This window comes from Mycteria americana, chromosome 2 (genome assembly GCF_035582795.1).
Source record: "Mycteria americana isolate JAX WOST 10 ecotype Jacksonville Zoo and Gardens chromosome 2, USCA_MyAme_1.0, whole genome shotgun sequence".
Taxonomy (NCBI): Eukaryota; Metazoa; Chordata; class Aves; order Ciconiiformes; family Ciconiidae; genus Mycteria; species Mycteria americana.
In genome coordinates this window covers 120,978,941-121,004,490 of record NC_134366.1, presented here as the reverse complement: position 1 = coordinate 121,004,490, position 25,550 = coordinate 120,978,941, and the positions used below count along the sequence as shown (strand labels likewise).

At 38.8% G+C, this 25,550-nt stretch overlaps 1 protein-coding gene across 3 annotated transcripts in view; it reads right to left on the bottom strand.

The window, feature by feature from the left end:
* Positions 1 to 25,550, bottom strand: part of DLGAP1 (DLG associated protein 1) — a 267,016-nt gene that overhangs the window by 109,866 nt on the left and 131,600 nt on the right. For 2 of the 3 annotated variants that reach the window (XM_075495685.1, XM_075495686.1), the window contains exons 1-2: positions 24,576 to 24,626; positions 18,490 to 18,704 (exon numbers count right to left, since the gene is read on the bottom strand). In XM_075495685.1, the coding sequence (XP_075351800.1) occupies positions 18,490 to 18,704; positions 24,576 to 24,626 (266 nt within the window). Of the gene's footprint in view, positions 1 to 18,489; positions 18,705 to 24,575; positions 24,627 to 25,550 lie in introns of those variants that run through there. The other variant, XM_075495684.1, reaches the window with a different exon arrangement.

Sequence of the window (25,550 nt, the reverse complement as noted above, 5' to 3'; positions counted from 1 at the left end):
TTAATCACTGACTAAGACAAAACCCTGCAACTTCTCCTGTCATACCAAAGAAGCTGGCAATACTAACTTTTCTTCTATAATTTTATTTAAAGTAATGGCAGGAATATAAGTAAATGAAAAAATAATGGTGTGCAGTAGCGTTTCTGGCAAATTCTCTACTGATTCTCTGGGCAGCAGTCTCTGCTGCTCTGGGAGATTTTCCCTTTTATCACCGATATCGCGCAGCAAATGACACCCCAGGAGCAGGGAGACTTTCCCTCCATGTAACTTTACCAGAGCTATTCCTCAGAAAAAAGAAGCTGATACCATTTTCCCTTCAGGTGCTTTTACATCAAACAAAATCCCTCAAAAGAAACCCAGATAATAAAAAAACCCCAGCTGTCCATGTGTATTTTATAACTCTCTCTTTCCATTCCAGTCTTTCCAGTTTTGTTTTGCAGTGATTACGAAAAGACTTGTCTGCTGTACTGAGATACAACATGAAGTGATAGCCTTTTATTTCAGGTATGTGTGAAATATATTGTGGTCTGGGCAAGTTGGCTTGTCAATGGTTTTATAAATAGGGCCAAAGCACTGAATACCTCACGGTGGAAGACTGCAGTTGATTTCCATTATGAAAACTTTTCCGATAAACAGAAGTTTGCTCAGAAGATGTAAAGTTATGCTTAACACACATTTTTAGATCTTTTTTTCCTTTTATTAAAAACTGATGCCTTCTGTGTTACAGGCTATCATTGGCCCAAACTTGTACAGAATGAATCCTGATAAAGCAGAATTAATTATATTTTGGAGTATGAGAGAACAAAGGAAAAAAATGTCTTGAGAAGCTGCATAATAGTGCCAAACCCAGCTGGGGACTGAAAGGGATTTTTTTTTTTTTTAAAGTATTTAAAATAGGTATCTTTTAACCCCATGAAAAAGAAATACCCTGAAACACTTATTTGGGTCTGGGACTAAAGGAATGGAGAACCCGTTATCATGCCATTCATCATGCAGTTAGTGTCAAGTGTAATGATTCAGATAGAGACAATGAGGATGTAAAAAATATTTCCGAAGAGTGGATGCTGTTCAGGGTTGAAGTTCTTCAAAGGAGTTTTGCACTTCATTTTAAAGGAAGAAAGCCTTTAACTCCTGAGAAAGTCGGCTGGTCTCTTGTCCTGTAATAGTAGGCATTCTTAAGTATTTCCAAATATTAGTTTGAATTTAGTTGTCATACTTAGAATTAAAATATATGCTTTACTGAATTGGGACACTGCTCTTTTCCAAAGAAAAATTAAAGCAAAAAAATTCAGCAAGTTCAGATGAAAAAGAGAAAAAGTTCCCAAACTTCTGTGTTTGCATAGGGAAAGGAATAAAGCTAGTTCCTTACAGAGGACTGATTAATAGTGTGTGGTCTATCCTGTATAAATCATAGGCCAACCAACCACCTGTGAATGAGTTAAGAAAAAATTCTCTCCTTTTCAAAACATAATGATAGGATACATGGTGAAGCTGAAGATGGTCTTCTGTCCTACTCAGAAGATGAAAATATCTGGATATCTATGTTTTTGTTTAAAACACCATAACAGAAAAAAAAAAAGGGAAAGATAAACTCTAAAATTTTCTGGATAAATAACTTGTACCTGGCATTTAAAACCACGAGCAATGGACTGTGGCTCATGGGTTCGGATTTCAGTGTTGACAGAAATTTGCTGTGTGACCTGGAGGAGAAGTCATATAAACTCTCAGGCTCAGCAAACAGGTATGTTAATACTTCCCTACAGCACCTCTCAGGTGGCTCTGTGATGCTGAATTAAAGTTAGCAAACATGACTGAGTTTCTTCGATGGAAGAGAATAGCAGCACTGTATTTTTATTATATTACTGGAGGCAAAGGTGACAGAACGACTGAAATAATAAACTTCAGCCCCAGAGACAGATATTGTATATAAAGCGGAATAGCTGGTTAATAAAGAGTAAAGAGTGTTTGGTGTGATGGTCAAAAGCTACTTCAGAAGAAATGCATTTTTCGATTAAAAACATTATTGACTATGGATGGTGATTTACGATATCATCTCAAGTCAATGGTTTTACTGAGGTAAGACACAACTCCTTGAAAAGATCTCCAGCCTAATAAAACTTCAGTGAGCTATGGAAAAGTTTAATGCCTAAAATGTCAATTGTAAGCAAAGTGTAATGAAACCTATATTACTTTCTCAAGCTTAACGACTCTTGGGGGGGGGCCTGCAATTTTGCCCTGAAATTACATAATTTGAGTTGTATGAGTAAGTATCCTTTTCCTTAGATGACCTCTTCCTTAAATGGCTGTTGTACTTATAGCAGCTATTTTTACTGCTCTGATTTTTTGTCACCTTGATTAAGAAAACGACAACATTGTGATAATATATTAATCCATTTCTTATTGTGATAATATATTAATCCATTTCTTATTGTCAGGAGCAACAGGGCAGAGACCTGTCTGATGATGTTTGAACACCAGCATGTCTTGGCATGCAGGCGGGATGCACAGGGCCACCTTCGAAGGTCTGCTCAGCGTCCTGGGACTCTGGCTTCTCCTCTGATGTACCAGGTAAGGGCCAATTTGTCAACCCACTGAATATTGTCCCTCTGACTAAGTAGACAGGGGTTGCTGTAGGCAAAATTAAGTGGAGCATTCCAGCTCTGCAACACCTTTACATTTTCCTGAACTATCCGTGAAGGGATGTGTTTGGTCTCTCTTAAGGACATGAACATGCCTGAGCTGCCTACTGCCCCCGGATGCCTTGACACATCCAGGTAGATGGAGGAAGCACTAATATCCTGCGCACTGTCCAAACACAGTTCCCAGTATTGCACCATGACTAGACAAACTAAGCTGCCTCAAATTCATCACTTTTTCAGTTTAGCATACATCAGAGATCAGCTGTGATAAATTTCCTGGAATTGGTGTAATGTACCATGTGGAACCACAGAAACGCAATAGAAGTGGGGCGACCTTCTTTACGTGACTGCTGCTGGGAATCATGTAATATAATGTGCAGAAGGGACTGGGAAAGCTTGAGAACACTGTAGAGAGGTGGCCTTGAAAAATTGAAAGGCTGGTCACATAACATAGTCACGGACGTCTGCACAGAGGCCCCATGGATTACCAAGCAGGCAGGGAGCTGGAGGATGCTAGCCTGAAAAAAGTAAGTTCCCAGTAGGTAAGCTAATGGAATAATTCCTCGAGATGTTAATAAAGAACTCAATTTATTCTCCCTGGAGCCAGCCAGCCACTAGAGGGAGGAATGATCTAGTGCTGCCAATGATTGCTATTTATTACACTTCTGCAATGCATTATGTTTTTCTTAAAGCTCATCTCATGAGGCTTGCAAAACCTCTCCAGTTAAAGGAAAAAACCCTTGAATTTTCACAGTTGGTGAAGAAAGCACACAAGCACAAAGTTCAAGGACTCAAGAAACAGAAAGCATATAAAAAAGATGCTGCACATCTATTACACCTTAGAATATATTCTGATTTTTACAGCCGAGGTGAATTGTGGACCTGATTTCCAATTAATTAGGATTCATAGGGTAATTTGCTTTCACAGCATTCAGCATATCAGTACAAAAATGGTAGGATTTAAAGCCTTTTTATGTGCTTTTCATGAATGAAAGTATTTTTCTTGGTGACTAGAAAGGGCAGGCCAGCACTGGGGCTGAAAAAGGAATTTTCCTTCCATACAGAAATTGGCAACATGCTAAAAACATTACTTCCATATTCTTTAAGAATAAAGCTATTTGAAAGTAGAAACCAAAGAAAAGCCCAATACAATAATACACTCTCAATGGCTGTATTACCAATCTTGCTCCTTTCTACATACAGATACAGTACAGATATCTACTACAGATAGCTATGCTAAATATCCATTTATAGTGGGAAGGAAGCAATTTGGATATGTGAAAGCAGGTTTTTGTGTGTACAGCTATTCACTACTCACTAATGAGAAGATATTCAGTAACAGGAAAATGCTAAATAAAATTAAAAAGTTGTTTTTATCTAAAGATAAGCAAGTAGGTACTTAGATAGGTAATTGCTAGATGTTTAGCAGATCAAATCTTGGAGCTTAGCTGAAGGTCTATCAATGGGAAAATTTGAGTCACATTTTTTCCTCAACTCAGACAAATTCTGCTTAAGTTAACAGGCCCAGTCCTGCCTTTCCAAACAGGAAAAAACCAAGCGTAAACTCAGCAAAAGAAAATGGATCAATATTCCTCATAAGAAGACTGTGGCAAGCTCATGGACAATCTTCTCTGTTGTGAGTGCACCAAGATCTTGGGATGTAAGTAGAAAACTGCTCCTCCACTAGCTCGTGTGGGTTTTACTGTCCCTGGCTGCACCATGCTCTGAGCGGGTAATTAGGCTGTCATCAGTGCAGGACCATCGGTGCTGCTGTCTACCCTCTCCAAAGAAGAGAAATAAGGAGACAATAACAGAGATGAATGTTTCTCGCAGCCTTCCAAATGGCTTTTCATCAGAAAATTCACAGGTTTTCCAGGAATAGGCACGCACAGAGCATGCAGTGGGAACCCCCTCCACTCAGCCAGACTGTGATTTTCAGCGTGTGGTGTGCTTGCTTCTCTGTGCAGCACATACCATGGCAGCTCAGGCTCTGAGATGCATTAAAATATCTTTTCCTAGCTCTGAAGGCCTTCCCTATGGGAAAAAAAAAAGCATTTTAAGATTCCCTTCTGCTATAGTGTGAAGGGTAGCAAATACAAAGAAAGTTTATAGAGACGTGAGTGGGAAGCTGTGCATTAGTGTATGTAGGCAGGGTGTAGAGGGAAGAGGAGAGGTAGGACTAGCTGAAGGGAAGCATGCCTATCTATCATTTACCCCCTGTGAAAGTATCTGAACCACCTCTGGGACATATGTTAGCAATGGCTGTGGGCTGCATGGTGGTAAGAGAGGGGGAGATGTGTCTAGTTATGAGAAGATCGTACCTATGAATTTCAACAGACACAGCAAAATGCAAAATGAGGCACTGTTATTCCTAGGAGTAGTGTGCTCCCCTTCGGGCTTTCACACATCATGGGGAGAGCAAATACGTACAGCAGGTGGAAAGAGAGAAGAGAGCATCCTGGCAGCAGGATGCACGTGGGAAGCACAGTTGAGGAGGAACTACGAGAACCGACCCTTTTATCCCTGGCTGAGGTCTCGCCAGCCTTTGCAGATCTTCCTCTGGCAGGGAAGTACGAGGATGATCTAACTTCTTCCCCACGCTGTGCCTCGCTGCTCGTGCAACATGGTGGGGCTCTTCCCAGGCATCTCGGTGAGCACAAGGAAATGCTGCTGCAAGCCTTGCTGCAGGAGTACAAAACAGGAGCTAAGAGCAAGGGGGCAATGACTAATGATGGCTGTATTAGCATTTCTGCAGCCTCTTTAGAAGGCTCCGTAATTGCTGCACTAACTGTAATGAATCAATCCTCGTGACATCGTGATGTGCAGGAGGTGAGTGTTATTATCCCTTTCTACCCAGAGTTGGAGGCACATCGATATCCACAGCTGGGAAGAGGCCAGGCAGGGAGCAGCAGTGGTGGGGTCACAGCCTCCCTGCCATGGAGGCACAGCACGTAGGTGTGGGGGCCAGACTCTCCCACCACCCTGCTCCCCTCAGGCAGAAAAAGGGGCACCACACCTGAGAGTTTTGCAATTTCAGTCCTTCATTTTGATCGCTTGACTGATCCCTCCCCTTCCCTATGGGAACAACGCAAGCCAGGCGCTTGTTCCAGGTGCACCCCTCACGCTCTTTTTAGACCTGAGAAACACCGAGCAGCCAAATCATACCTTAGAGTGCTCCTGAACTATAATTAACCTTAGTGCATCATTTTATGGAAGAGAAAGCTGTTAAATTTGTCTGAATTCAAAAGAACTTGGAAGAACAGTGGCAAGATAATGTTTTTAACAAGCAGCTTGATTAATTCATGGCAGAGGTTATCGTCCCATTGTGTTGGGTAGGAGGCTGCCATTTAAAACTTCATATGTATTTTGTCAGGGGGGAGAAAAAAACCTCCATAGCTCAGATTTTAAATGCTACACTTGAGACTTGTAAACAACCCACTGCAGAATCCAGTACTGAGGACTCAGATCCCAATTGCATAGTATTCCCAAGGACTTTCAGAGAAACAGTTGACAACCATTTTTCTGTGCCTTATTCCTATTAAGTCTCATGCCTTAGGGAAAAAAAAAACAGTGTTGATTTCGAGTACAGTACATACTTCCCCACCGAGTGGGATGCCTTCCCAACGGATATCTCAGGCCTGTAGTGGGGGCAGTGGGTAGTCCAGGGAGCAGATGAATTTACATTCATCTCAGATCTAACCTGGATCAGCTCTAACCTTCCCATTCTGGCTGGCTTCAGTGCTGCCCGTGATAGAAACACCGAGGGAGTAATTGTGAAATATAAGGTAGTACAATAAAAACTGTAAGATTCAACTCAGAAGAAAGCTTTTACCTGTTTTTGGCTACAAAAAAGACTAATTTTACTTTTCATCTCTAGAAATATAAATATTCTATTCATGAGAAGGGATTAGATTTTTTTAAAATATTGATAATTGAAAATATTGTAAAACAGGCTTGCAAATAAGTGTCAAGAAGCTCTAAAATCAGTGTTTTAGTATTATTTTACACATCAATCTTATTTCATCCTCTTCTTTAAAATTATTCCTTAAAAATAAAGATCCTTTCTCTATGTATTATTTATTATTGTCTATTACATACATCATTTAAAGGAGGTACATAAAATAAAACACATAATCTGCAAACATATTCAAACGATGAAGAATCTCTGTGACATCAATGTCAAACTACAGCCCTGTTTTTAAAGAGACAGCTGTTCAGGTGATTCATTGTTTGTATGAACTTCAAATGGATTATTTTATTATTCTTTGGGCTGTTGCCCTTAAGGGAATTAGTTACATTAAATAACAAGCTACCATTATGTGGACATACTGATTCGGAGAACAAGGGAAGGAAATATAGGCATAACATGTGATTTCAACAGAAAACGAGGGCTTGTCAATCTTCTGCCAGAGGCAAAACACTCAGGCAGATACCGCAGTCAGCACAGAGATATAACGAATCTGATTAACTTCTCTGGAGAAGGGACAATTAGAGCTGATAGGATAAAGCCTCCTTGGCGTTCACGCGTGTTTGCACAGGGATCAGTGCGCAAGGGCTGCCTGACCACTGGTCGATGGCCAGGCACCTCGGCTGCCAGGCTGCGGTCGTGAGCCACCGCGGCAGCTTCTGTCCGGAGAACTGGAGCAGGGAGCAAACCCAGTTGCCCAGGAAATCACTCCAAAGATAGCCTGAAGCATGCCGGAGTGCAACGAACCACCACGTGTACGGCGACAGCAATGGAGCACTGAAATGAAGGAAGGCATAGCCATTTTCCAACACAAGCTGCGTGCCTCCCCGGTGAGAAAAGGATGCAAAGAGAAGGATCCAGGAGTGCTAGCAACAGACCAGCTCTAGTCAGCACTAGAAACTGTGGGGTAAAAGAACTGTGAAAGACTCACAAGGATGATATTAGTAACAGGACTAGTGAAAAAGGTTAATAATTAAATCACCACTGATGAAAATCTTAGCAGGAGAGTGTTAGGATCAGAGCTATAATACATGAAAGCGGAAGAGAACGCTACACACTCATTATTTTCAAAGGTGTGAAATTCATTAAAAAAGGAAATAACATAAGCAGTGGGGAGGTGGAAATATAGAAATAGTTGATAGTCAGAAGGTCATTCTGTCACTGTGTGAAGGGACAGCGACTCAAGATGTGGTATTCTTCATGCAAATCTTGGCTCTTTTAATGGAGAAAAGAAGCTTAGCTAAGTACTGAGGATTATTACTTAGGAATATTAAGGAATCACTTAAAAAAGAAAAAGAGAGAGAAAAGAAAAGAGAAAGGGACAACAGAAATAGTGACATAGTGCTGACATTCATTCCAGCCACTGTCAGTCTAACATCTTATTTGAATAAGGCATCATCCACTCCCTCTCAATTCAAATTTGTTCATCACAGGTAAACAGCAATTAACTTGTGCCCCAAATCGAATGATCTCTAAGTAGAGGGTGGGGAAGTAATAGACAGAGAGGTACTGCTCTGCCAGAAATGACATTCTACCCAACAGTAAATGACTGAACAACTGCAGTGGCACAGCCTGACTCACCAGCATTTCAAACAAGTCTGAGCAACAAATCTCTGCCAAAGCCCTGTTGTCTCACAGCTCTTACAGCCACATGACTGAGATGAGTCCAACAGATCCTGCACCAGACTGAAATCCATGGCTAGACATTTAGATTGGACCCTATTGATTAGACACCGCCAACGTTTCTGAGATTTGTAACATCTTTGACTGCAACTTCATGAGGATGGTTGAATGACGTGTTGGCTACATCCCACTAGAATAAGGAAAAAAGACCTTTTCAAAGTCAGAAATTGCTCCCCCCCGGCAAATTCCAGCATTTATAAATATAATTTCTATCACTGCTACAAACATAAATATTATGAGATGAAGTCATGACTCAGTCGATGTCGTCATGGACACCATTTCATTCGGAGTGGTTGTAAGCTTTCTGCATTATGTATGTATCCTTGGTTTTGAGATTTATGCAAAGTTCAGAATCAAATTCTTTCTCTAAATGTGACAAAAGCAAAGTAGCAGTTTTAAGTTTTGTAAAACAAAGTGTAGAAGTAATAAATGAAGTCAGAACCTTGTATTATTTTGCATTCTAGTACATTTTCCTATTTTTGTTATGCAGACAGTAATAAATATTATTACAAGTTTTAATAAACGCCTATATTATGCCTATTTTGGTGTGATAAAGTAATAAATAATAACTGTGAACATTTTTAGGACTAGCCCAAGGAGGACTACCTTCCAAAAGAAGTTTTTCAAGGTTTCCTTTCAAGTGAGAATAATGAAGGTTTAGCAGAGATTTGCAATAGCAATTGTCAGATATAAAACAGCATAGATTTATATACTAGCCCTGAAAGCTCCTGCGCTTGCCTTCAGCATGATATATCACTGTCACAGTGCAGAGCTGCACAGACACAACCCAAGCATGGCTGCCACCCTGACATCACTTAAATAAAGGGAAGGATTTGGGCGCTCTGGATGTGGCTGCTGGCATTCGGGGATGAAAAAACAGCTAGTGCTTTCCACGGTCCCTGGGCTTGCTGTAGGCAAAGCCGCTGGGCAGCTGGGGTGCAGGCTGGTCAGGTAGCACAGCCCTTCTGGAGGGGAATGGGAAATTGCCGTGCAACTTGGCTGCAGATGCAACCAGAGAAATCTCTCACAGGAGCTCAGTGGCTGCTGCAAAGGTGCTTTCAACAAAAATATTTTTTTTCATACCAGCAAATAACGCAAGCAGTGATCGTATGATGGTTCTCTGTCTTTGTGGTGTACGATGAATAAGAAAGCAGGCACAATGTAAGAAAGCACTTGAGGATTTTCCATAATTTCTCCCCTCCTGAAAAGATTTAGAACTTCATTAGGAGAAGAGGAGATTTTAAAAAGTCAAGTCTCTTCAGATGAACTTTCATTCACGTGTGTTACTGGGAGCAGAGTGGTATTTGATACTGTCCTACTTCAGCACCTGGGCTACCGGGGGCCATACGCTTCCTTTGCTGCCCCCTGGCCCTAACCTTCACCCCACACTGCACCCAAGCCAGCAGAGAATTACTAAAATAAGCTGAAAGTTACTCCGTCTTAGCAGTAATACAAACACAAGAAAATACAAGAAACAAATGACTGGGCATCAACATGACTTAGAGATTAATAGTGTATTTTATTTGTAAGGGCAGAACAATTACTCACTTTTATGTCTCTCTCTCTCACTCTAACATGATGCAAATTAACTGAAGATCCCAAAGCATGTCTGCAGAAACACTGTTTCTCTTGTAATTTCACATTAAACCCAAGGCAAAATACACTATTTTAACTTTTTCCATTTTTAATCTAAGAGGGCTCCAGCATTTCACAGTGAAAGAATATTACACTTCTAGCTGATCAGAACAGAAAATTATTATGAATAATTAACTTAAATATTGTTGCCTGTTTGCTTGTCTTGTTATATTGGACATTAAGGACTCCAGACTGAATTTTGTGCAAATGCACATCTCTTTTTATGCCTGTAAATTTTCTGCATGGCAGATTTAATACATCAGCCGAGCTCCCCTTAGCAAACTAAACCAGATCGTACAAGATCACATACCAAGAGTCAAGCATGGTATGGCTGGCAGCAGTCGGAACATAATTTCAGAATGCTAGCAATGAAATAACATTTAAAATACATGAAAGAATTGTGCAGCACTGCTGTGGGTGAGATATCTATATTTACTATTCAACAGCAGGCCTTCAGGAGTAATTTGGTTCTGATGAGAATTTTATTTTTATATTTAAAAAATAAGAAAAGGAAGTAAGAACAGTGATAGTGGGTATATTTAATAGCCTGAGAAAGACAGACAGAGACTCATAAAAGATAGGTCTGGAGGGGTCTTCATGAGGTCCTTTGGTCCCTCCTCCTACCTTAAAGCAGGATCGGCAATACCTAAATTTGTCCTGACAGGCATTTTCTACACTTTTCTTGAAAATGTCCACTGAAGTGATTTCTCTTGGCAAGCCAGTCCTGCGCTTAACTATCATTACTGTTAGGAAAATTTTCCTAACATATAGCTTGTGTATGTCTTTGCGGTCTAAGGCAGTATTTCTTCTCCTGTCCCAGGTGGACATTATTAACTTCCTTTCTGAGGCAGCCGTGCAAACAGGTGAGCAGAAGTAGGGCTAAAAATAAACAAGACCAGTGTTGCACACAAACAAGCAGGTTGGCTGTGTAAAAACTATACCCTGAAAGAGATGGCTGAAAACCGCATCTTGGTTCAGTGACTATAATTGTGTTTCTTAAAGCAAGCCCTAGAAGTTCCCGTTTGACCCATAAAGTACAGAGATAGATCTTGCTTTTTAAAACAGACAATGGGATGGACTTGAATTCACCAAAATCATTTGCTCTAAAATGAATACACGTTTACGGGATTTAACTGAGAGAAGCTAAAAAGTTGGAAGTCCTCACTTTCATCTGTAGCTATGTCTATCATAAAGCTCAATCTTGTGCAAAGTTGAGCCAGATAACTAGATACAGGACAAGGATTTTCATTTCCGCAAGTAAGGCAATCATCTAAATGAGGTTGCAGCTTTGCTTTAACAAATTATCGACTTCCGAAACTCTGCTCCAGTATTGCCAAAAGATCACACTTCGACTAGCAAAGTTAAAGGCTTTTTTTTTTGCTGATGTTTATTCTTATGTAAGTTAATTGTAACTGTTTCATTGCCTCTAATTTCAGCAAGTAAAGGTAGAAGTACAAGTCAGGCAACAACTGTAGTATAGGTCACAGATTACAACAAAATTCTGACTTCTCATCTTAGAGAAACAAGAAATAACATTATTTCTACAAATGAGACAATACTGACGTAACAGGGCATAAGGGCATATGGAGCTAGGTGTGGATCGACACAAGGGTAAGTTTTACGATGGCATAAGCGATGCCTGCTAGCAGTGAAACTGTAATAGCTAGGGCATCTCAGTTTCATTGCAAGGTAAACTGGCGAGGATCATCACAGCAGTAGAGAGGAGGAGTGCCCATCCTACCTACGGACTGTGCAGTGAACTGTAGGAATGCCTTGTCTCCACAGAGGATTGTACAGTGAGATGAGTGGGTTCATTTCTGTGCTGTACGTACATGTGTGTTCATACCTTTGTGTGAGGGGACACAAAGCCCAGAAGGGAAGCTGCCATGGGGCACAAACTTTCTCATACGCCCATCAGTGATATTAAGCATTAACTGACCGAACATGCTTTATATATCCATCAGTGGAAAGTTGCAACTGTTCGTTAAAAGCTCCAAGCTCTAAGTTACTTCAATAAATCAATATCCTCTGCTCCTTAAATATCATGCACACAAAACAGATGTCAGCTGCCATAAGGAAACCGTCGGCTACAGAGGTATGCCCATCTACTACCTCAAAATAAATATATTTTTTATTGTCTTGCCTTTCAAATTTTCTTCTGACCTATAAATTATCCACTGAACTTAATCATACCTGACACATGAGCCTGAAAAGTGAGAAAGCTGTCCGACAGCTTCTCCCTAGCTTTCAGAGAGAAGAGAGAAGGGATTGCAATAATATGAATAAAAAGCTAAGTAATATATCATGCGTCAGTGACTGCGAGCTGGGAAAGTTACGACCTAGGCCAACAATAGCTCGAGAATACTATTCCTTCGGCTGCACATCCAAAGCTGATGGAGATGCTCCAGTCTCATGGGAAATCCAAAAAACTCCCCCTTCAAGCAGACAAACAAAATGCACCTCAAGGAAAATGGAAACAATTCTTTCACTAGCTAAAGGTTTGATGAAAATGAAAGAGACTGCAACACAAAACAATGAACCACACTGTACTGGAAACATACTGTAAAACACTAATAAAAGATTAATCAGACTTATTCCTTTTGTACTAATTAGGAAAGTCATTGTTCCCTAATTGGAAGTCACTCAACAAGAAAGGAAATTAACAAGCTTCCCTGTATGTGCCTAAAAATATTCTCCATAAGGAAGATGAGGTATTGCATCACCTTGTGTTTTCCCCCTCCCTTCCCTCTGTCTGTGATCTGGGCCAGTGAAGTTAATGGGACATTTTCATTAATTTTAGCAGAATGAGGACACCACCTCCATTTAAAAAAAAGTATGCTTTTGTTTATATGACACCTTTTTCTGGGGGATATTTTGGGGCATGTTATAGTAATATAGAAACACCTTAAAGTAAATAGGACCTCATTCCTAAGACCAGGATGGTCTTCATACCTAAGGATGTATGCTATGCTGTATGGTGAAGTGCAGCATAAGGACATCAGCTTCAGTTTGCTCAAATGCCAGAACAGCCTAGCCAGTGTGTCAGGCTACAATTATCCTTACATCCCTTATCATTTCCCTCAGTACAGACACGTCCCAAGAGCAGCATTTTAGAAAAGCTGAGAAAGTGGGAGAACCATCTCCAGAGTTTATATTGTTCCATAGTTTTCTGAGAGCTGCATATTTCAGTTTGAGGAACCATGAAGATATGCATGTACACAAACGCATGTGTTGCATCACTATAGGAAAACTAAAGGTATAATGACCTCCAGCTTTGCGCGTAACATTTAACAACAGCCTTGCCACGTGACATTTAATTTGCTGTGTCTTTAGTGTAAAAAGCTTTTGGACCTTTCAGTCACTCATCCTTTCATTCACATCAGTCCTAGCATCATGTTTGAAAACAGACATTATGCAATTTCACCATTAAGTCACTCAGTGCAGATGATGCACTTTAGCTTCCCATCAGTCTATACGGATGTGCCCATGCGTGCATATCACCTTCCTCCTGATCACCACAAATTACCACCAGTCGTAATTATTTGGGAGCTTTGCAGATTATAGAACTATTTTGATCATAATTTCTTTGACTTTTACAAGGATCAGGGGATTTTCTATCTGAAACATCTTATACTATGTAACAATGGGGAGGTTGGATTTTTTTTGCAAGTCATCCTAGCAGAGCCTGGTCCTGCAACTCTGTCAAGATTTGATTTGTAATATAGGTTGACCCCAGCTTGAAGGCTTGTCCTCCAGGAACTGACCTGCTCAATTCTCAGACAGGTGATGAAAAGTTGGAATTCAGGATGTATAAATCAGATCTACCTCTTTCTTCTTGCTTTTGTCACTGTTATTAAGTTTGCCACCACATTCTGCATCTTAATTGAGCTTCATAATTTACTGCGATTTTATAGGAAATTAAGAAAAATGGCACAGAGGTTTTCAAAACAATTTTGTCTTCAGATTCCTATAAACATACAAGTAGAAAGTACTTACGTTATTTGTATAAGCACATAAAAAACATAAGCCGGGGTGTACACAAATAACATGCACGTATTTTGAGGTATTATTTTTGGAATATCTCTGATAAACTTTGAAGTCAGGAATGGGTTGGTTTATTCTAAATATCACTCTTCTATGCAGTAAATCACAGGAATAGACGCAGCTACGATGGAAGTCACACAGAGTAATTCTTTATCATGGGATAAAAAGGAGAAAAGCCTAATGCTTTTTGCTTATATGCTCACATACTCTTTTCATCATCAATGGTGTAACTTGGTGCCCATTAAAAACTGTTTGTGGTGTTTATAATTGTGTTTCTCCAAGTCACAGCTGACTGGAAAAACATGACATGTCTATTAACATACCTTGAAAATAGAGATTTGTTAAGAACAACCTCATTTCTGTTCTTCCTTCTCTCCTTTTTCCATGAGTTCTACAAATGCATCTCCAAAGTATCAAGATCATTGAAATTGTCAATACACTGGTGATCAGCGAGTACAACTTGTCTCCGAAAAAAGTTTGTATGATCAAATATGAGTTCAAAGGAACAATTCTGCAACTGTACATAACCCAAAATCCATGTAAAATGTCCACAAATGGATTACCATTAAGTGCTGTAATATTTTAGAAAAAATAAAAAAATGAAGTGCAGAAGAATCAAGTGGCTGAAGTCCCCACAGTAGCAGCAATACTCAGTTAGGAAGCAGACCCTGAACCCTTATTTTAAGCAGTGAGAGTGCGTGCAGTGGAGAAGAGGAAAGGGGCAGAATGAAGTAGAAAAACTATGGTAACAGGATCCATCTCTTAGACCTTTTGTCCTCAGCAGAGTTTTCCAGTCCCTTCCATGTACCTCATCTTTTAGGCTGGGAAAGTGCTGCCATCAAGTTATACCTTGTGCTGACTCACCAGCTACTTTGCCCATACTCCTTCAAGAGACCTTAAGGGATGGCTGCAGATCTTTCTCTGCCTTATCCAGCTACAGATCTTCAAAAACTTTGCTGGAACTTCGTATCTTTCAGACTTCAGTCTCTCTAGCAAACTTGGTTAAAGTTGGCCAGTGGATTCAAAAGTTACTGGGAGGTGGAGGTAACAGGTTGGCATGTGGACAGATAATGTAATTGCATACTTTTTTTCCAACATAAACCAGGCTAAACATAACCAATGGACATATAGATAGTGAAGAAATATGTCGTGAATCAAGCTCAGCTGTAATAGAAATGTCAGTTATTTGTTGCCTGCACCTTCTTTAGAAGTTAGCTAACCAGTCCATTTTCCATCTGCTTACAAGTGCAAGATAAGCTTTTGTCACTTCGCAGGAACGGGCAAGAAAATGTCACTTTTTTTTGGCTGGATCAGTTTATCTAGACTGTGAAAGATTAAACACCAAGAGGATACTGCCAGCAAAGACAGAGAGAAAAAGCTGCTTGCTTCCTGGAACGATAATGAGAGTGCAGCAGCGGAGGTGTGCATTTCAAGATCACAGCAAGCTATGCTTTATTCAGAATGGTACCACAGCATTTGACACATGTGCTGTAACCACATGGAAACCATGGCATGGGAGGAATATTGTAGGAGTGAGATTGTAAGGTATAGCAAGAAAAAAGCCTCAGCAAAAACAGGAAAATAAATTTGTATTACGTAAAGGAGATAGGACACAGTTGTGCTGTTCAAAAGTTATTCCTTATATAAAAAGAAACATTGGCAATAACGAAAACCCTTTCTTAGAAGAGTAGGCGCATGAGCAATGGTAGGTAGGTAGGTGGGAGGAACAGCGTGGGTTGTGAGACCAATATTAGACTTAAACTACTCAGAGAGGAAAAGTCCCACAAGATGAAAAATCCCTTCAAAAACAACAGTGAAAGCAAAGCGAACGTGTTTTTAAGTTGTTTGCTCTGCCAAAGATGAAAGTGAAGCCAACTAGAGACTGCACACAGAAAACAGAGAGAGTAGCAGAAAGAAGTGCAGAAGATCCCTGACAATTACCACTGTACAATCACCTCTTTCACAAGGTGCCTTGTTCTTCAATGACAGAAAAACATAATTAAAGGAGTGAAATACCACTCAGCTTTAAGGTGCTAATAATGTCCTGCAAGGTCAGCTAGAAAGTCCACTAGTGTCAGTAAAAGGCTGCCTGCTGACTAGAGTGGCTTTTGGCTCATTTCCATAAAGCTCTAATTCAGGTGCAAATTGGACTCAAGTCAACAGTAAGCCAAGGAAATAACTTGTTATCACACATTACACAATTGCTTGATGACCTATATTCAGTGAGTTATGGGCCCTAATTTAGTCTCTGGCCGACATGCCAGCAAAACTCTATCACAACTCTCAGAGTAATCAGGGTAGCCCTGGGATGAACAAGCAATGTCATGGTCAAGGTCAAGTCATGCTACTAAGAAAGTATGAAGAAGTCTGCAAAAAAGACCTAGCTTAACAGGAGACTTCAATTCCCAGAGCAAGCACTTGGCTAGTTCTCACAAAAAAATTCCCAAATTATCATGCTCGGCAGAAAGGAATAAAAGCAATGCATAATTATGTATTATACAATTTGTCTCTGAAAGTGGAAGGGTTTCCCAGGAAGAGATATTTCTATAAAGTATTGTCACAGATTAAAAGAAATAATTCTACTTCATCACAATTTATGCTGAAAAGTCATTGAAAAAGAAAAGTTATTTCATATTCTGTCCTCTTTTTTGTTTTACTACCATTTACCATTTTCCCCTTCCTTCATCTACCCTGTGATTTACATCCTACTCCTGCATAGCTCCTAAACTTACATGAATTTTATGGAGTGCAGCTTAAAATTAAGCACATTCCTAAAAGCCTTCCCGAATAGGAAGGGATTAAAAAACATATGTGAAATGAAGTATTTGTACAAGCACTTTGCTGAATTACAATGACTTCAAAGCTAAACCCAAAAGCTTCTACTGCCTAGCCCCTCTGATCTAACATCCTCTGTGGGTGAACAGTGACATGTAGGACTTTTTATTTTTAATAATTCCATATTCTTTTGCAAATCTCATATCTACAGAGAACAGAAATCACCAAGAGCAAATATACTCACTGTGATGCATTGTACTTCACATGTATATTACGGAACTATGGAAGATATGTTTCTAAAGTCTCAAAAAGAATAAGCTCCATGCCTGATAGTGTGTCCATGCATAAAGCATGGCTTTATGGAGTTTGTGGTAGTACGTAACATTTGTGTTCACCTTGCAGAGGTTGCAATAACTGATCTCAGAGGAGGAGTTTTGACTCAGGAAAGGATGCAGTAAAGTCTGCTGGATGATGAGAGGAATCACTGGATCCCCTGAGCAAGCACCAGCGAGCTTATGAAAATTCCTGCAGAAAATGAGACTGCTTTCTCCTTTGGACACTAATGGAAAGACAGAGCAGAAGCAATTCCTGGCTTCCCCTGAGACAAAGTCAGGAAGGCTACTATGGGGAGCTGCAATAAGCATGTTTTTGTCTTCTGGTTTATTCATCACTAATGTCAAGAGCATGACATTCTTAAGAAGGATCAAACACTTTCCTCTAAAATCTATTTCTCAGATAAGGTATCTGGGAAAAAAATGGGGTAGAGGAGGACAAGGAAGGAGAGGAAATTAATGAGGGAAATGCAGAAGGAGTCTTTTGTCACTAATCACGGATACTAGAAGAGATACAGCTCTTTTTTTTCCATTTTAAAGCGACAGCCTTAGGCAAGTTATACTAAAATTAGGTTATTTTTGATTCACTGAACTATGATTCACTATTATAGCTATGAATTTTGCAGAAGACAGACAGAAACAATTGTTGATTTAAATCCACACTATTTTCTTTTATGGATATAATTTGTTTTCTTGCTTTAGGGCACTTCTCCATTTTAGAATAATTTAAAATAAAACACGAATACCAAAATTATACATTTGTGCAATTTTCATGAGAATTTGGGTGACTCTTTTAAAAGGCCCAAATAAAAGAAAAACAGAAAGTGACATTAAAAAACCATAAATTCATCACTCCTCTTGACTAAAGCTTTCATAAACAATTAAAAAATTTTCAGTTTTGGTTATATTTCCCCACAAAATTCAGTGCAATTCTGAGTGAATTAAAGAGTGAAAACCATGGATTTGTCTATTTTCAGACAGTCATTGTTCTTTTTAAGTAAATGTCAGATGCTCTCTGATGAGTTGTAAAGACTAGCTTAGGGCTAATTTCACATGTTGAGTATATATAAATACACAATTATGCAAAGCTTTCACAGGCCAAAGCTATAATTCAGCAAAGTATTTAAAGAACAGACCTATTGTACATACCTGAATACACACTTAACACTAACAGGCTGAAATACTTTGCAAATTCAAAGCATAGGTAGTAGAGTCCCTTTCCAGAATAAAATTGAAATACGTTCCAAAATCTACCCTTGTTCAGAAAAAAACCAACCAAAAATAAGCATGACTGAACGCACTTGTTTAAATACTTTCCTTAACTGGTACCTAGAAGTAAAGTAGAAACAAATAGGAACAGAAACTGTATGTCTTAATGCAGAGCTCTATATGATGTAGTAAAACATGGACTTACTTGAGGGTGGTGAGCTCTGTAAGGGATGGCTGGGTGGCCTTGAGATAGCTCTCTCTCCGTGCAGCAATCTTTGGAGATGGCTTCGGACTTGTGTCTGAGTCTCCACTGTCATCATCCCCCATGGCTTTGATGTAACTGCCACTACGCATTCGTCGGCAGGGAATCTCATCATCTTTCCCTCGTGGAGTGTATCCAGTCCATTCATCTTGAGGAACCTGAAGTCATAAACACAATTCTCTTATTAGTACCCTGATGTAATTGCACAGCAAGATTTGACCATGCTAAGCCACAACAGAGCCATAACAAAAACTTCCATGGCCAAGGGCCCATCCTCAATCCCATTAGACCATGGGTTGCTGTTTGCAGTGGAGGCCCACTTCTCCCCCTGCATAGTCACAAGCACCTCTGGAGTTGTTTGTTATTTTCCACTACTTATGTGGGAAGTTTCTAGCAAACATGCTGACATAAGAGCCTCACTTAGGTCTAATACTTGGCTGGATAAATCTGGTTTTTTGCTTGTTTTCATTCAAAGCATTTACAAACCAGATCAGGGTATTTTTGGTTCAGCAACATATTGAACACCTTTGGAGAGGCACAAAAGATGAAATACGAATCCCTATATCACAGTCTTTTCAGACAGCGTGTGCATAGCTACGCTCACCAGGATGATTTTGGTTCAAGATACATTTCGAATTAGTGGAGCTACGTACTAATAATCACAAAAGTAGGTTTGCAAGTGTGAAATTATACTAGTATTGCTTCTATAGCATAATTAGTGCGACTGAACACCCGCCAGCTTGCAGGGATCCTCCTTTTGAATTATGTTAGTCTGAGCGTCTGAGTCATACAACTCTTTATTCCCTTCTTTTTCTTCTTCTTATTGATGTGCATTATTTCTCTTGATCTGAAGTAAGTGCTATCCATTCTTTGCGTTGGAAGTCTGCAACACTGGGAATGTGCATTCACGAGGTTTTGGGACATAGCAGAGGCCAATCCAAGAGCACGGTGCTCTTGCCCACCCTCCCTCTCCCTTCCTCTGCTCTTGGGGCTTCTGACCATTGTAAAACAACACCTTCTCTTCCCTGTAACAGCAGAAACAACATGCATTGGAGAAGGGTCCTTGAAGGAGTTGTCCTGAAGTTATTTTGCAGAAACCCCATTTTTATAGTAAAGATGAAACTTTTTAGTTAAACATATTTTGTGTTAGATTTAAATAAACGTAGTTGTGAATTTTTAGTTTGCTACTTTTCTGATTATTCTTAGTGAATCAATTCTATAAAGCAAGCTATAGCTACAATGCTCTATAGCTACAATAGCTATAGAAATGCTTACAGGCCATATTAAACAAGGAGTATAAAATCTAGGTGGCTAAAATTTGTCCTGCAGCTTACGAATACTAGCATCTACCAGGATAATCACCGAGAGTCTCTTTTCTACAGAAAGTTTGTTCTTCAACAACATTTAACTTCTGCTGAGTATCTTGTGTATCCATTACTTCCCAAACTTCAGCCAGAGCATTTACATGGCCAGCTTGTTTACACAACCAAAACTGAAACACTGGGCTGTTTGGTAACAGCTTAGCTGTTGATTCCCACTACAAACATAAGCTTAAGTCCAGAGGCTGTAAGGCCTTTTAAATGTTACTGTCAATGTAGGTCAAATTTTGATGGCATTTTATCAATCTATGCTGCTATAAACTGCAATCCAAAACCTACTGTGCTATACAAAGGAACAAAGATCTTTAACGGTACTAAGCATTCATGGGCTTATTGCTAATTATAGTTAATGTACCAAACTATTCATAAGCCATACCACTGCTTTGTTTCCTGCTGATTTCAAACCCAAAATCTTGCCAACTTTCTTCCTTCATTGACTCTTCTTTTCCTGCTACTGACATAATGATTTAGGGCCTTCCTTGAGCTTCCAGGCTCAGACAAGTCCTTCTTTCCTCTTGTGCTCAGTCTAAGCTCTCTCTTTTCTCCCAGTTCTCTCTTGGTCAATTCTGGCCTTGATAAAATTCATTTGGAGCCTTGATATTTTCCTCAGAGGACTCAAGATTTAACCCTGGAAGTGTACTTTAGTTTGTATCTTTATCAACATTTCTTCTTATGACTCAGTCTTCCTTCTCAGGACTCAGGCTTCCTTCTCAGTTGCTCCATGTTTTATTTAATTAATTCTTTCCTCGTGCCTTTTTAAAGTAAATTTCCATGTTTTCTTTAAATATCCTTTAGTTAATGACTCTGGTAACTCTACTTCTGTGAAACTTTTAAATTCTTATCTTCCAGCAGCATGCAAAGTTTGTTGCTGTTTTCTTTTTTTTCTTTCTTTTTTTTTTCTTCTTTTTTTTTTTGTTTTTGATCTTTGCCTGGGCTTCAAGAATCTAAGTTCCTTAAGGCAGGAATATATTTCAAAGTCCAGTTTTCTTATTGAACAATAGCATGCAGAATTGTGTATCAATAGGAAGTAATTGAATAAATACACTTAAAAACACTTAAAATATTCTTCTAGAAAAGGCTAAGACTCTAAGTAAGAACTGGAGTATTACAGACTGAGAGTACTAAGTACTAACAGAACGCACTGGAGGAACAGGATTGAATATACGGCTCTGATATGTTTCCACGTCAAATAAAAAAAAAAAAAGAAAAAGCAATGTTTCAATTCTGTGGCTTCTAAGTTTATGCCTAGACCCCAGACCTGGCAAGTTGATGCTTTCCTGGTGTGTATACATTTGTAAAGTGCAAATGAAGGTAATACTTGGTAGTGGTTTTTATTCTGATTTTTGACATACAAAAGTACGGAGAGTCCTCCTCCAGCAGCCTATGACAGACAGACGATAACATTTTTTTCAGGTCTTATTCTTGCATTGGTTCTAGGCCTATAGCATCACCAAACAGCAAAAATACAATCTATATTCATACCACTCCTCACATACATTTTGGAACCTACAGCTCGGGCTTGTCAGCTGTAAAACCTTGACTTTTCAAATCACTCATGTACAAAAAAGGAGTTAACACAGGCTTAGTAAAATCAGGCTCTGCTGACATTTTGATGACATGCTCGGACTTCAGTCAGAAGTTTAAAACCTGTAATAGTGTATTTCCAATACACTATTGGAAACTAATACAGTTTTTAGGCAGATAATAGATATCTAAGAGTATGTAGAGAATCTGTGAATTCTCGGAGGACATGCACTTTAATCTGTTTAATATTTTATTCATTATGTTTTAGTTAAAGATCTGTGCTTTTTCTCATTAAAATAAATTAGTGAATTAATCTTTCATGCACTAAATAAAATATGTTAGTATAATGTTAAGGTTGGTGTCTTTAAGAAAAAGTCAGGGGAGTTAAAGTTATGATGCTCATACAGCACCCACAATTTAGGCAAGCTGAACATTTGTAGTTTTATTAAATAATAGACATACTGTTAAATTTAATGCTTTAGTTTATAGGTGCAATACAAGTGATGAGATACAGTTGTGGGCACTACAACTCTGAAATTCTTGAGTTCTGTTATCAATAACCCCATACATAAGTACAATACCTTTTATCCCAAAGCTTCTCAAAATTATTTAGATACAACAGGCCAAGCTGTGAAAGCTGGTTGCAATGAATTTACCACAAAACTTCCTATTTACACATGCAAACACTGTATACCGTGATGAGCTCTGAATGCATTGCTCTAGCCCCACGATTTGTATGATGTGATCAGGAGGAAGTTTCCAGTTTGCGCTCTGCTCACTCAGTGAAGTGAGCAACCACTGAAAAACAGCACGCTACCTTTTTAGTAGCTCTTCCACCCTTTAAATACTCTAGTTGACAAGAAGAAAGCTGAGCTGTTCACATAGAGACCGGGGGCAAAGCAGCCTCAGGGAGCGCCACAAACCCACTGCCTGGTTTGTGTACTGGAAGTTACCTGCGTGAGCCAACCCAAAGGAAATGATACACATGCAACCCAAGTTCCATTACCATATTATGGGTTTAAGGGTAAACCCTGTATGTGCCAAAGAGAAAAGGATGGCTACGGTTAGGAAAAACATCCAGATTTAGAGAACAGCCTAAAATATCAACCCAGATATGCTTCTAATTTCAGTTAACACACTGAGGAAGTCAGAGTGTTTGTACAAACTATCTTGCCTGCCTAGGCAAAGCTGCAGTAGAAGAATGTAATGGATATTTGATTAAAAAACTATTTTAGTTAAACAGTTTGCCCAGTTTTCTTGCAGATATTTAAGGATGAGTGGTTTTCTTCTTTTTTTTTCTTCTTTTTCCTTTTTTTTTTTTTTCTTTTTTCTTTTTAGTAAGGTTTCAGTATTTAAGAGAATATTAGGGAAAGAAATTTGGGTCCAGTTCTGCTTTATCTTATTCCAGTTTCACAAGAGTCAGAAACCCTGATTTCAGAAGTTGTAGTAGGAGAAAACAGTAAGACATCATGTAACTGGTAGAGAGCACTTGCAGGATAAAGAAACACTTTAGAAGTAGTAGATTTTTGCTTTGGCTATTAACAGTTGTAATACTTTTTTATGAAAGGATCTCAGAGCACTGTCTGTGTATTACTTGAGTAGGACAAAAAACCCTTAAAGCTCAGCATTTCCTTTCATTGTACCTATTTTGCTGTTTAGAAAATACAGGCAGATAAAATAATGTCAACATTTTAATACTTTTGTGCCTATAGCCAAATACCTCAAGCAATACCTACTAAAAGAAGTGACCTGATTTTCAGAGTGCTTTCTTTGGTGCCTAAAAGGAATGGCTGTAACAGCTCATAGCAGACAATGCAATTTACTGTCACAACAGTGTTTCATATCATAGGAAAAAAGTAAAACATAAAGCCCTCTCAAAACTACAAATTGCAAAAATAAAATCAATCACGTTATTTCATGCATTCTGTTTCTATACATATGGTACTAAACATTCTGTAGTATGTTTCCTTCTGTTGATCTGGAAAAATGCTGGGAAAAGTGTCTATGTGAACCTCCAGCTCTTTTATTTTTTTTCAGTCAGGAGGTCTGCACAAATTTTCCCACAGGCTCTTACTTTGTTTGAATGGCCAATATCATGTCTTGCAAGGTCACATACTACACTGCACACAAGTGCATATGCATGGTTTCTGCTGCCTTAGAGGATTAATGACATTAAGATTGACATACCTGAGATAAAGCTGTTTCATGCTTTTAAGAAAATCATATTATCCAATTACCTTGGCAATACCGTTTTTTCAGTATCAGAGTATCAAGCAGGAACATCACTTGCATGATTGTTTTTACTCTCATGAAAAAGGGGGAAGAGCTAAACTCAGATCTAACAATGAACATCATTGTTTTTATTAAAATAGAACTATTATTCTTCACACTATTGAAGCAATAGAGACCCTGGAAACATTTCATTCTGCAAATGATCTTTAAGATCATGTACAATTCTTTCTTTACAAGCCTAAAAGTCAAGAGTGCACTTTGCTTATAAAAAAAGTGCAGTGAAATAGAACACCATTATTAATGGAAAATACATAGAAAATATTCAGCAAGGGCCTCTGAGCCAGGCAACTTACTGAAACTTAAGACTTCAGCATACACCTAGAAATAAAATGTCTGTTACAGTATGAAAGCTAAGCCTGACTATAGTTTCTTTCTTCTGAATAAATGGCAGATATGATTCTTTTGTAAACAAAACAGACTTTACAGATAACATACTGCCACCAGCCAACATCTTATCTGGATTCAGCTTCGTTTACTGTATAGATTACCTGTCCTGATCTTTAACTAAATTTATGTTGCTCTGGAAGTGTTCACACTTTGTCATTAGCCAGGCTGGACTGACTGGTCAATTCCTTTAATGCATTTTTTGATATAAAGGAACTGAATTATTCTAATAGATAGTCTAGGTCCCCAAATAAAGAAACTAAGCAAACAGGTATACTGGCCTCCCAGTTTCCAAACATTCATTTCAAAAGCTCACACACAGTGGTATGTGAAATAAACCCAGCATGTAAGGACAAAGGTAAAGAAAACATTTTTTTATTCAATTTCTAAACAATAAAATTAGAATATCTAATTTCCTTCTTTTTTTGCTCAAAATTGTTATTAACTTACCTTACTGGATGAAATAGCAAACAGATTGTCTCTATAGCAAATTAAGTTCATTATTGATCTCTAGTTTGATTTGGTTTATTGCAGCTGAAATCATTAAAGCTTCTCCCTGTGCTTTGCCAAAGCAATGTGGATGACTATAGAAGTAAACACAAGGACTGGAAGGAGTGGCTAACCATCGCTCACAGCAGTAGACTTGTAACTTTAGCTTTCTATTAGTATGCAAATACTTAATGAAATGAAATCACACAACTGAAGAACAATGCTTAATGACTGCTCAGTGCAGATTTTCAAACCCATGCAATTTGGTTTTCTTAGCTGTTATTATGCCTCTTCTGCGTGCTGTTAAGGAAGTTTCAATTGCCATCTTCCACTTACTAAGCCTATTCCTAGCACTCATTAATATTGAATTAATCAGACCAATAAAGATGAGTAGCATTTCATTCTATCAATGTGCATGCATTAAGAATCATTGAAGTACACACACACAAAAAAAAGGAAGCCTTAGAAAGCTTAAAGAACAATATATGTTTAATAAGCCTCAAGGGTTTTCAAAAAGGCAGATAGGAAGGTTGCTTCTATTTAGGACAAAATATGCTCAGTATCTGCAGCAACACTTGCTTTAGCTTGTACTATTTCAGCAATGAGGTTCTACTATAAAGTTATTTAATTTAGCTGACTTATCTCCGTATTTTTTTACATGAAGAACATTAACAGCCAAGACAAAGACCCTGTCTGAGACAGAACGTTACTTCCTCAATCCTAAGTGCCCACACCTTGCACCAAACCTGAACAAGCAGTGTGAAGAATTGCAATCTTCCTTCACATAACAGTAGTTTGGAAAGTCTTCTAAAGCATTATGAATCCTCATAGAGTAAGTCAATAGACAAAATTCTTCAAGCACTGCTCCAGTTTACAATTTCCAGTTTATAATGTGTGTCTCCTGCACAAAACAACCACATCTTGATTCCAGATGAA